The sequence below is a fragment of the Pipistrellus hanaki genome (assembly GCF_964339955.1).
Source record: "Pipistrellus hanaki genome assembly, chromosome: 2".
In the NCBI taxonomy this organism is placed as follows: Eukaryota; Metazoa; Chordata; class Mammalia; order Chiroptera; family Vespertilionidae; genus Pipistrellus; species Pipistrellus hanaki.
In genome coordinates, this window is record NC_140504.1 from 71,210,301 (window position 1) to 71,223,523 (window position 13,223).

The window sequence follows — 13,223 nt, forward strand, 5'->3', positions numbered from 1 at the left end:
TTTTTGTATTTGCTTATAAGACACCTAATAATTAGGTACAATTTAAATTCACAAGATCCTATTTTTGCAGAGGAGAAAAACGATATACTTATATTGCACAGAAATAAGGTCACAGTTCAACTCAAATTCACATATATGAAAATATGATAGTCGATATAGTCATTACTTTTTATAAATAATTTTTTCTAAGTAATATTTATTGAATCCCAGAGCACATAGAAATAAACAATTGCACTGAATCCCAGTTGGGTAGCATAAATTTCCTCTCTAAATGACTAACCAGAGAATAAGAGTAGTAAGTACATAATGTAATTTTTCATCATTTTTAAAGGTTAGAAAAAAGAGACTGCATGTGAAATAGGAAGATAGGACTTTTAATGGTTTTAAAATAATGTTTAATTTGAAATGCTATAATAAAATTATATTTGGGTAGCTAAATGTTAGTGTTTCCAACAAGTAATAAATAAGATTTGGGATTAATTAGTGAAAGTATAATAAAACATTTTTCTATTACAAATTACTAGCTTTTTGATGTCTTATAACTTGGCAAAATATTATTATAGTCCCATGTGGTTGTTTTTTTTTTTTTTTTTTTTTTTTTTTTTTTAAGTAATTTAGGGCCGGAAACTCTTGTGTAAAAGTAGACACATGTCAAAGATATTTGTCAAAACCCACAGAATATAGAACATTAAGAGTGAACATAAATGTGAACTATGGACTGCAGTTAATAGTATATCAATATTGCTTTATCAACTGTAATAAGCATAACCCAAAATAATAGAAGTTGGCTACAGACAGAGGAGATCTGTGGGGATTCTTTGTACTTTCAGGGTCAATTTATCTATAAACCTAAAACTGCTCTTAAAATAGTCTGTTAATAAAAATAAAAAATAAAATACAAGTTTTTTTGGTGGGGGGGAAATGGTTGAACTCTATTAAATAACTGGTTATTAAATGAATTTTAAATTTAATTTTTAATTCAATCATTAGTAATATTTTTATTGCAAAGTTATTAAAAATGAGAAGTATTCTGGCACTACCTATTTCACTGTAGTCTGATATCCAACAATTCATTATCTTTTACCATGGAATTAAAATTTTAAGATTATCACTAAATTATAAGCTTTTGTTTAGCATTAAGATTGTAGAAACTCTCTAAAAAATCATATCTAGTTAGCAATGGTACTATTACATTATTTTTAATAATAAAGGGAAGGCTTTAACAGTAGTTTTCCTCAAATTATCATGTCTAAATTTATATTTTCTGCTTTTCCAATGAGAAATAGTTTAATTCACAGGATATGCTATATAATAAAAGGGTAATGTGCAAATACACTGAACGATGGGACAACTGAACAACTGGTCACTATGATATGTGCTGACCACCAGGGGGCATGTGTGGAACATGACTGGTGTCAGCCACAGCAGGATGGTGGAGCAGGTTAGCAGGGGACTCCAGACCAAGGTGGGATGCTGGTCACTGTTATTAGGGTAAGCCTCTGGTAGTCACTGAAAATTCTTTGCTCCTGCATGCCGTGGTCCTGCATGGTGCTTGCACCTGCTGCCAGCACTGGAGCCACTACTTGCACCTGCTGCTGGTGCCCAGCACCAGCCCTGATCTTTTGGCACCATCAGTAGGTGAAAGCAGTGGCTGATTACCCCAATCGCCCCTGAGGGCTTCTCCAACTCCTCCTGCTCCTGAGGGGCTATCGGGGCTGGCAGCTGCCACTAGCACCCACTGATGGCGCCAGCCCAGCTAGCGCCCGCTGCTGGTGCCAGCCCCAATCGCTCCACAATGTCAGTGAGTGCAAGGGGACTGGCACAATCAGCATTTGGGAGGAGCAGCAGTGGGATTGGGGCTGCCAGAGGCCAAGACAGGAGGGGCTGGATGGGGCGCAGAGGATGGGCCGAGACCCACCCCTGTGCCCACTGCAGCCTTGCAGCCCACAGTTTCTTTTAAGGTTCATGAATTCATGCACTGGGCCCCTACTATGGTTATAAAATGCCATGTGGATATATTTTTCACTTTTTTTAAGACAAGAAATTATCATTCTTGTTTCACTCAATTATAACAAATAATAGTGAATCCACACCAGTCATTTTGACACAAGGAGCTTATACATACAAATCAACAAAATAGAAACTTTTCGAATTAAAATATTGTTCACAATAATAATAAACATTTGGTCATATTGGGAGTGGATATTAGCACATATTTGCTGAAATTATAGAACCAAGTAACTTAGCAGCCCTTTACACAAGAAAGTTTAGAAATGACAGAAAATCACACCAACCAAAGCAATCTTCATTCCAATAGATTTTAATTTGTTGTTTATAACTCTGTGGTGTCAGACTACAAACTTATAAACATGATTTTTAAAATGCCTTTGGAAAATGTCCTACTACAATATTTATAGCTCATTATATTCAAAGTATAAAGCACTGACTTTTAAATCAGTTGCGTGAATTATAACTCAGTGCCATGATGACATGAATAATAATGTAAAAATCAGATTCATAATTTACAGAAATGTTGGTTGATAGATTGAAAAATTGATATTTAAATCAGGCATTTAAAATGTATGAATAAATTTTTTTAATCAACATGAAAATATCATTTAAAGGATTAATGTTAGAGTTATAAATAGAAATCCATGTACTTTTCATATTTTGCTGCCACTGTTGATATTTACATGATGAACATTTAGGTAATATTATGTAGTCAACCCAAATTATTTTAAATGTGACAGAATTGACATCAATCAAAAGCCATGTTAAAGATATTAACACATTCATAACCAAGTATGCCTTCAAGAGAAGTGTCATTTGGATTTTTCTTAACTTTTTAATACAAATTTATTATTCTTCAAATCTTGGCCCTGACTGTGGCTACACACACACACATACACACACATAAATAAACATATATACTAGAAAGTAGAGAGACACTTAGAATAACTATGCAGAATCACATTTATGAAATAAATTTAAGTCATTTATCAACTTTTAGGAAATAATGAATTTTTATAACACCTTTATTACCAAGATATATGAAAATGGTAGGAAAGATGGATAAATGTACCAAAGGATAACAAAGTTAATGTGGCTTTAAGTAGATTTTTATATAAAATGCATTTGAATAAATGGTTCCTCAGAACAGTGGCAGAGAAAATAGCATCCTTCACCCATCAACTTACGTTATAAAGGAGCAGGTTCAAAGTGCTGACAAAGGTACCATTGTTCTCTCTTACAGAAATAGCAGCTGAGGACCTAAAATAGATTTAGGGGGGGAAAACACATTGATGGAATTTCAAACTAAAAGTTCCAGCTATACCTTAAGGCTAGATTTAAGGCAATAAAATTCTTACGTAGGCCTGTCATATTTTTAAGTAAGGCCTGGTTGGAGTGGGCATATGGTTTAAATTACTAGAGATAGATAATAAAACAGCAGGAATAGCCAAAAGTAAAGATAAACTGTCCTTTATATTTTTTTATTTATGAAAGCATCTTTACCCCCATTTTGCATTACCTATATGATACTTTTTGCAGAATTTGAATCTGATGTAAATATATTTTCATCAATTCAATTAGAAGTTTCATGAGATCAAGGATTTTTTTTTTTACTTTGTTCATTACTTGAACATGTCATGGTACATATTGATGTATAAAAAATATTTATTAAATAATTGAATGAATGTCCATGCACAGTGGAGCTCAGGTATGTTAGTGTGGAGATAGAGTGTGGGCAGAGTAAGACCTGCTTTTTTCTACACCTGTTTCTGTTAGACTCAAGGACTTTCTTGTCCTGTTTTCCATATTAAAAACTTGTTTTTGACCAAAATATTTAACATCATTATGCCATTAAAATCGGCTATGAATGTTTTTTATCTGATGCAAAATGTGTTCTTCACATTTCCTTATAGCTAAGATTAAACAACTATATTTTTGTGATAGAAAACCCTGAATTGGAGAAGGAAGATTTCCTACAGAACATCCCATTTTGTCAAAGATACTTGACAAATCTTAATGCTTATTTTGTAACTAGAAGCCTGGTCCACAAATTCGCAATCTGGGACCCCTCAGGGGATGTTGGAGACCTAGTTTTGGCCCGATCCCGCACTGGTGCACTGGTTTTGGCAAAGAACCCCACTGGTGCACGATCGGGGCTGGGGAGGGATACAGGAGGTTGGCCAGCTGGGGAGAGACCATGGGAGGGCTCCAGAGTGTGTACTGCTCATCTCGCCTAGTCCTGATCAGCCAGACCCCAGCAGCAAGCGAACCTACTGGTTGGAGCATCTGCCCCTGGTGGTCAGTGTACTTCATAGCAAGCAGTTGAGTGGTCTTGGCATATCATTAGCATATTACACTTTGATTGGTTGAACAGATGACCAGATGGCCAGACACTTAGCACATTAGGCTTTATTATATAGTATGTGGAAATAACCCTGTCTTGAAATATGTGTTTTTGGAAAAATGAATGATACATAACTATAAACAAAGGCTATGAAATCAGTGTATGGCTGGAGCTCTTTGGCTCTGGGCCATGCCACATTTCTTTGCCAATCATCAGCATCTGGGCAGGTGACACCTCGGATTCTGAGACAGCAGAATATAACCACGAGTACATGGCAAAGACTGAAGGCATACAAACCCAACAAGGTAGTCACTGAATGTTCTACACACTGGAAATATGACAGGTCCTTCTGGACTGCACAAGCACCTAAAGTTCTTAGGTTCTTGGGCTATTTTGAAGGATGCAAAGAGAACCTGAGGCAGACACCTGATTAGTTTGAGGTTTAATTTGGAGGGAAATATATATAATAAGTATATAAAATATAACATATATTTTATCTCTTGAGCTTTTGATATTTGATATGTACCATAACAATTTAGATAGATGGGAGATAGATAAGGCCTAATAGGGTTGCCATTACATTAGTTTCGCTACTCTCAACAAATTCTTCTAAATAAATTCTTATAAATCTTTATAATTCCTTTCAGGATAAGAAATGACTCAAACATAAAGGCAATATGAGACACCAAGAATAAAATGCAACTTACGAAGCAAGCTGTGTATTATTAACCAGGTATTCCAATGGATAACTACAACTAAATTTGTAAAGAAGCCCAGGTAGATAGCTGATGATTGTTGGTGGATCTGGAGTATCAATGTATCCTGAAATATTTCCTATTTGTACTGAAGTTGTGTTTCCATAAGCACTGGCTCCAGGGACTGTGGATACCTGTTGGGGTGGTAAATAGCTATGTATAAATCACAGCATTTTATATGCAAAATAAAACATTAGACCAGATCATTACTAGGGTCTCTTTCAACTATAACATATCATGATTGGAAATTAAACAAACATAATGCTATCTTGAAGTGATTATATGTGTCTGAAATAAATAAAACTATATTTACCAAAGGCAGTTCATAAATAAAAAAGAGATTATATGTTCATAGTGCTACAATAAGTAATTGAAGATGTTGAAAATGTTCATGACAATTCCAAATTCTGTGGCATGGTTTAACAGATTCCTATTAATCTGATCTTGTTTTCCACTTTACCTTCATATCTCCAGGCTCCCACTCTTGGTTAATAATAATGCCCCAGACCCATTGGGCCTTATTGCTCAGGGCTTTGTGAGGACCCCTCTGCCTCCTCTTTCCCCATTTCACCATGATATATGCTACTCCTGCCTTGCGTCTCATCTTCCTTAGGAAACTTCTGCCACCCTCCTGCCCCTGCACATGCAATGTCTATCTCCATCATAGGAGTGGCCACAGTGCATGAGCAGCCTCCTGACTTGGCAGTCTGCTCAGTCATAGTCACACCCCCTTGTTCACCTTCATATCTTCAGTATAGCCCAGTGAGGCCAGCATCTTGGGATCCCAAGATAAATTCTAAATAAATGATTTAAGGCCACAAATGTTCTGAGAGTCGATCTTCTCAGCCAGGCTTCCTCTGTGGTACATACAGATTCTATCTCCTTCCAGGGCAATAGTTCATACATGGGTTTTAGGGGGATCACAAACTCCCAAAAGTATAGTCCATGTGTGTATTTTCCTGGGACTGATTTACTTTCACTGTACTTTCCAATCCCACTAAAATTTAAGAACTACCATACCATATTAAGAATAATCATAATAAGGTAATGCTCTTGACCTTCATAATATCATAGAGGAATGAAGCCTCTTTCACTATGTCAAATACCTATATGACATTCAATAAATATTTGTGGCAAATATTATGGAAACCTGTAGTAGTTAATTTTGGACAACAGAATAAACTTTAGATATATATGAACCTAGGAGCACATGGGCAAAGCTAATGTGCTCATAATTCATGAACAGAGCCAGATCATTATGAACACTTTGATTCAAATTCAAGTAATTACTAGTCTACTTAATTTTTTTCCATGAAGGATTATCCTTGGAATAGACTCCAATGCTGGTGACATCAAAGACAAAATCAGAAAACAAGAAGATTTTCCTCTCCTCTCACCACTTATCTGACCCCTCGCTAAGCATACCAGTTCTGTCTGTGAAATACACACACACGTGCTTTGCCTGGAATTTCACCTGAATTGTTTTCTAGGAAGCAGGGCAAGACTAATCCAGAAAAGAAAGCTTAGTGAAGGAAGGCCTTGGGCTGTGGTGGGGGCAGAGCAATGGCCGCTGCTCTCGACATGGGCTTGCTCTCTCCACCAGGAAACAGACATGTAATAATCAACCTGCACCATTGCCCCTTAGGCCACTTCATAACCTCTCTGCACACAACTCAGAGAGATGAATAAATGCTTTTAATAAAGAGTCAACAATACTCAAGCTGTGGGGTCATGGGCACAATATTTTAACCGACCCCCGGGAGGAGATAAAAAAGTCTCTTTTTCCTATCGTTCTCTCTCACCAAGTCTTAGAAACTCTGCCCTCAGAATAAGCAAGCCTCCCCCATAATCCCAAACAATAATGTATGAAGAGGAAAAGCCAATTTCTCTTTCTTCACTAGGCTAAGAGACCTTGCTCATCATAGTTCATTTTTGTCTTTGCTAGGATTTATCAATAATATTGTATTTAAGTAAGCAAAATGAAAAAAAAAAGTACAAAATGAATCTCAGATCATAACATTTTTACTTCAATTAATTTTAATTCCCAGGAGAGCCAATAGTTTATTCAATTCTGTTTTTGGTGTTCAATGCATGAATAAGTAAAGGAACAGCATAGACTCATACTAGTAGTTCTTATTCTGGGTGGAAATATTTGAAGTGATGTTTTGATATTCTCAGTGACTAGAAAGAGTGCTACTGGGATTTCATGGGTAAGATTGGGAATGATAAGCATTAGGAAATTCAAAGGACAGCCTCACACAATGGAGAATTTCACACTGGATATGCTGACAGCCCTCTTTTACAAAACATTGGTGTGAATTATTTAATGTTAAACAAAAAAAAAAAAAACCTAGACAATTCTAAAAATTCCCTTCTACCCTTATCTTTCTTTCTGAATGAGGTCACTAAGAAGCAATAGGCCAAGGGATTCATTGCCAAATTCACTGGAATAAATAATTTCTGTATGATAAGATACTCCCATAAAAAGCATGAGGAATGTAGCTAATGACAGACTGGAGAGAAATATTCATCAATGTCATTCACACAAAATAATGTTGCTCAGAGTAGCACAGCCCCTCTCAGGTCCCTCAACTGCCCAGCTACAATAAAGAAAACCATTTTTGAAAAAATAAAATTGTATGTTTGGGAGCAGACACCTCAAGCAGGCAAAGGAAAGTGATTTGTTCAGTTTTATTGGAATTTTCTCTTGAAAGATAGATTGAACTTCTGGTTATTTCATGGAATTGGATTTTTTTTTTTTCAGTTATGACCTCAAACCCAGCACACTATTTTACACGAATCTTACCACTAAGTTATTGCCACAGCCCTCCAAGGTGCTGAGATTGATGATGAAAATAACCACAGCAGGAAAGGTGTTGTTATTGATGAACCCCCTGCAGTGGGAATCCCCATGCCTTCCATTCAGGGCAAGATCTGTTTCAGAATAACCGGAGAAAAGTACTGTGCAAAAATTAATCTTCATTGTAATGGCCTGCACCCCACAGTAGACACTGATGTCTCTTTCAGCTGAAATAAAAATACACAAAAAAACAAATATAAGTCATAAAAGCACAGTAGAGGATACAAGAATGACTCTAATATCCCCTGACATATTTATTTGCCCTCTCAATCTGTTCAACTCATTCCTGTGTTTGAATACACCATAATCCAAAGTGAAAGGTATAGAAGAAAAGGAGCCAGGAAAAGCAATCTTTGATTTAGTTATTCAGGAAGTGATCTTTAGGTATAGGGAGTAGTTTATCTCTGTTTCCCTCATAGGGATGTGTGTTAAATGTTGGCTGGGTATTATCAAATGATTAGAGAATTTAGTGGGGGGGAAAATCAGGTTTCTGAGGAAATTCAGAACTAAAGTAACTGAATTATTCAGATCTCCTGTCTAGAGTAGTAAGGCTCACCACATGATGTATGTTCCCATCATAAGGGAAAAACAGTTAAAATCCATCCTAAGCCAAAATTGTTGAGCACTTTGATATTTAGTAACCTATCTTACCCAGGATGTAGAAACAAAAGCTATTCATTAGAATACCATTTTGTTTTACCTATATTAAATTCCAATAGAGAAAGAAAATGAAAAATAGTATTCTGGTATGGCAAAAATATGCATAGACTAGTCAAAGAAAAGTTTACCAATCACTATGCCTCAATAAAAGGAACTAGGTATGGAAATGTTAAACACAATTTGCACAGTTTTCCATGACTGTAGGGTTAGCAAGTGATGGGATCCATTATAGGTTTGTGGAGGTACACACACACACACACACACACACACACACACACATACAAACAAGCTTTTAATATCTCTATTTTGTTACTTTTCTACATGTAATGAAGAAATATGTGTAGAAAGTGAAGAGGTGTCCTGCGAGGTAACTTGCCAGAGGCAAAGGCATTTACTTTTATTGGTTTTGGTAACTGTTAAAAGTTGAATTGTGCCCTCCATCCAGGAAAAAAAAAAAAAAAAAAAAAAAAAGTACAATGATAAGCCCCAGTACCTCAGATTGTGACCTTATTTGGAAAGGTGGTTATTCAAATATAAGTAGGTTAGTTGAGGTCATACTGGAGTAGGGAGGTCTCTAATACAATATGACTGGTGTCCTAAGGAATGCCATGTGAAGGCACAGAAACCCAGAGGGAACATCACATGAAGACAGAGAATTGGCTTCTATAAGCCAAGGAGTGCCAAAGATTGCCAGCAAACCATCGCCAGAAGCTAGGAAGAGGAAAGGAAGGATTATATTCAGAGCCTCAGAGGAAGCATAGCTCTGCTGACACCTTGATTTTGGACTTCTGACTTCCAGAATTGTGAGAAAATACATTTCCAATGTTTTAATGACCCCGCTTGTGGCATTTCATTATGGCAGCTCTAGGAAACTAATGCAGTAACCTTGCCGGTTTTTTACACTCTGTTTTACCACTTTGATAAAGAATGCAAAGCATTCATCAGGTTTCCAGACTGCGATCACAAACAAAATCAGAGTAGACTATGTGGAGAAATGCGATTGATTGTTCACAAAAAAAAAAAAAAAAAAAGAAAAGAATACAAGCAAATTAAAAATATTTTTGTTAAATGATAGGATGTTCACCTAAGAAAAAGTAAATGTTATTCAGGGGTTTTTGGCATAGAATTATTTTCCTTAAATACTTCAATTCTAATATAGGGGTAGAGGTATTCAATGGAATATTTCTTTGGAGTATTTAACCTCTATTCATTTTTATTATTTTTTTTTTTTGCTGGCAAAGTGAATTGTATTTTGAGTATCTGAATAAGTCAATATGGAAACACCTATGCTTAATAATAATTTTAAACTCTACAAAACAAATAAAAAATTTTTTTTCGTGACCAAAAGGCAGCATTCAGCTAGTTATTATGGAAAATTCCAAGCAATATTTCCCTTGTAGATAGAAACAGAAAGTTAATTCATAATGAAGTATACTTTATTAACATAGAAAATAATAATTACAACTTCCAGTTGAGGCAGCATCTCTATGAGCCTTCAGCAACATTAACTGTTTAAATGTCAACATGGTTTTTAAGTGATGCTCTTTACTAAAAGAGTAGAATTAAATTTAATAAAGGTTTAGTGAGTGCCTACTTACTTCAAAATATATCTTCAATCTATTGATATTTCTCCATCCTCATGATATTCCTTGGCCCTTGCTACCATTCTGGAATACTACATTAACTCCCTAGCTAATCCCTTTATTTCCATTCTTAATCCCTCTCATTAACACAGCCATTAATACATGAATCCAATCATCTCACCTCTTTGCTCACATCTTCCATAGCTTACTTACTTGGGTCAAAAGGCCACATCTTGAACCTGGTCGTCAAGCCTGTGATCTTATGCTCTGCCGCCCACCTGCCTCTGCATTCCCACTCTTTACTATCCCCCTTGCTCCCTACATGTGTTTCACTGAACTTCTCTCAGTTCTTTAAAAGCATTACTAAGAGTGATAGAAGCCAGAAGAGTGGTTACATCCTGGAGTGGAGCAGCCTAGAATAGAAGAAACAAGAAAAATATTAAGGGGTAACGAAAATGTTCTCTATCTTAATCTGGGTAGTGATTGCATTCTGGGTAGTGATTGCATGAGCATATGTTCATGTTAAAATTTCAAGATGTACCTTGAGAACTGTATAGTATTATATGTGAAGTATTCCTTGATAACCTACATCAAGCCTTTTTAAAGCCCTAATAGAGGTTTTCTACACAAGGTCTTCAGTATATGCTCTTTCATCTGCTTGGGATTCTCTTCCCATCCCCCAGTCTTTGTCTGAGAAACTCCTATTTTTCCTTCAGGTCTCAGATTTCATTGTCCTTTTCCCAAAGACATCCATGATTTCCAATCTAATTTATTCCACTCTGTTGTAAGTTGTTCTATTGCCTTAAAAATCATATATGTATTGTATATTCATCTTTTCATTAAAGTGAAAGTCCTAGAAAGCAGGAAGCTATGATATTCATCAATGTGCTCCAGTGAGTGTTCAATGAATTAATGAATCAGTTACATACAGTGCTGGAGCCACAGACCGCACCGAGGATTTACAAAGCAGTGGCCTTTGTTGTCAAGTGGATCACAGTTCATAAGGGGAGATAGACGTGGCCCACAGTATCAGAAGGACTGGGCAGAGAGGTGGAGGGGCATAGGAAGTGAGCCTCACACAGACCCACTGGTTAGAAGCGGCCTCTTAGAGAAGATGGCATTGAGCTGAATTTTGATGTATCAACAGGAGTTAGCTGCACAGAGTGAAAAATGTGTAAAATGGAGGGGACAGTGTAAATAATGACACACGTGTGCAATAGGCTCTAGTTGGAGCTGGAGAGTTCAGTTTTCATTAGGATTTAAAGTGCAAAGGAAGAAATGGCAGGGAATGAGAGCAAGTGGCAAACATGCAGGCAAGATCACCGGAAACCTTTCTATAGAAAACGGTCTCTGTAAAATAACGCAATGTCTACCCGAATGTCACATCAAATCCTCAGCTATTAGAGGGTTCACAAGGAGCTCTGTATGCCCAGGGAAATAGAGAGCAAGCATCATTGCATTATTTGGCATGTCATAAACGTGTCGAAGTGAATACATATCATTAAATGTTACAAAAGAGAAATATCATTCTTCTTAGCTTAAACCAACTGAAGACTTGAGTTTTATCACCTTTACTTCAGAGGAATTCATTGACATTTACAATAGCTTTACAAATGGTGGTGATTACTTTGTCCAGATGTAGAGGTTTTCTGCTTTATCACTGAAGAGGTGTAGCCCCTGCAAAGGAACTGAAATTGCTACAGGCTGATCCCACTTGGAGATATGACAACAAACTAAAGGCTTTTTGCAGTGTAAGAAAAGAGATCTGTTCAAATCCATCCTAACCCAGTTTTCTAAAGACTTTTCACTGCCTCTTCCAAGGAACACATTTTTTTTTTCCTGATTGTAGATACTAAAGATATCTATTCAGCACCAAGTGTCCATTTGTGAGGCTCTGGGGGTGGGGACGGGGGAGTTACTTCAAGCTGCCAATGGGCAATTTCTGACAAAGGCAGGTAAATTTTTTTTGAGATACTAAATATCAGATGCTCTCAATAATTAAATGTTTTGAGCTTTTTTATTGTTCAATCCCTGGCCTGAATTGTGACAATACTTGATTATTAAACAACCCATTATTAAACAACAAAAATCAATGAATACTTGATTATTAAACAACCCATTATTAAACAACAACAAAAATCAATGAATAAATGCTTTTAGATGTTGAATTTTTAGTGCTTTGTGTTTAAAGATACCAATTATGTCTAAGATGGCAAGCCTCCTTACAGAATTTATGTGCCATTATGTTGCCAAAATGGCATTTTTCCCTTGATACTTTATCCAAGCCAACCTTTTCATAGAAATTTTAAAAATACAGTATTTCATTGAATTCAGGTTAGAGAAATGTTCTGCACCTCTTTCACCTATGAATCAGGCAATGAATTTGTTTCAGATTTTTTAAAATTATTATATTTTAAATATATTATCACACTGTCAACCATCTATCTATATATAAAAAGGTGTTCTGATTAGGGGTTCATAGAATATGGTTGACGTGTAAATCGGAGTCAAGAGGAGATGGATCTAATTCTTGGAGAAAAAAAGAGGGGACGCCTATAATACTCTCAACAATAAAGATTTTTTAAAATCGCTTTACTTCTTTATCCACAATAAAGTTCCATTCCTAGAACACCTAATTATACTTTTCCTTTCGTTTATTTATTTATTTATTTATTTATTTATTTATTTATTTTAAAAATATATTTTATTGATTTTACACAGAGAGGAATTGAGAGGAACAGAGAGTTAGAAACGTCGATGAGAGAGAAACATCGTCCAGCTGTCTCTTGCACACCCTCCACTGGGGATGTGCCCACAACCAAGGTACATGCCCTTGACCGGAATCGAACGCAGGACCCTTCAGTCTGCAGGCCGACGCTCTATCCACTGAGCCAAACCGGTCCCGGCTATACTTTTCCTTTTAGACATAATTAATAATTACTGACAATATCTTTGCAGCATATCATTCACATATCCAATAAGTATATCTAACTTTGTTCTTGTACTCCACA

At 36.2% G+C, this 13,223-nt stretch overlaps 1 protein-coding gene across 1 annotated transcript in view; it reads right to left on the reverse strand.

The window, feature by feature from the left end:
* Positions 1 to 13,223, reverse strand: part of ZPLD1 (zona pellucida like domain containing 1) — a gene marked incomplete at its 3' end in the record, with an annotated part of 63,862 nt that overhangs the window by 17,931 nt on the left and 32,708 nt on the right. The window contains exons 3-5 of the mRNA XM_084871789.1: positions 7,916 to 8,136; positions 5,062 to 5,243; positions 3,198 to 3,270 (exon numbers count right to left, since the gene is read on the reverse strand). Coding sequence (XP_084727915.1) covers positions 3,198 to 3,270; positions 5,062 to 5,243; positions 7,916 to 8,136 — 476 coding nt within the window. The remainder of the gene's footprint in view (positions 1 to 3,197; positions 3,271 to 5,061; positions 5,244 to 7,915; positions 8,137 to 13,223) is intronic.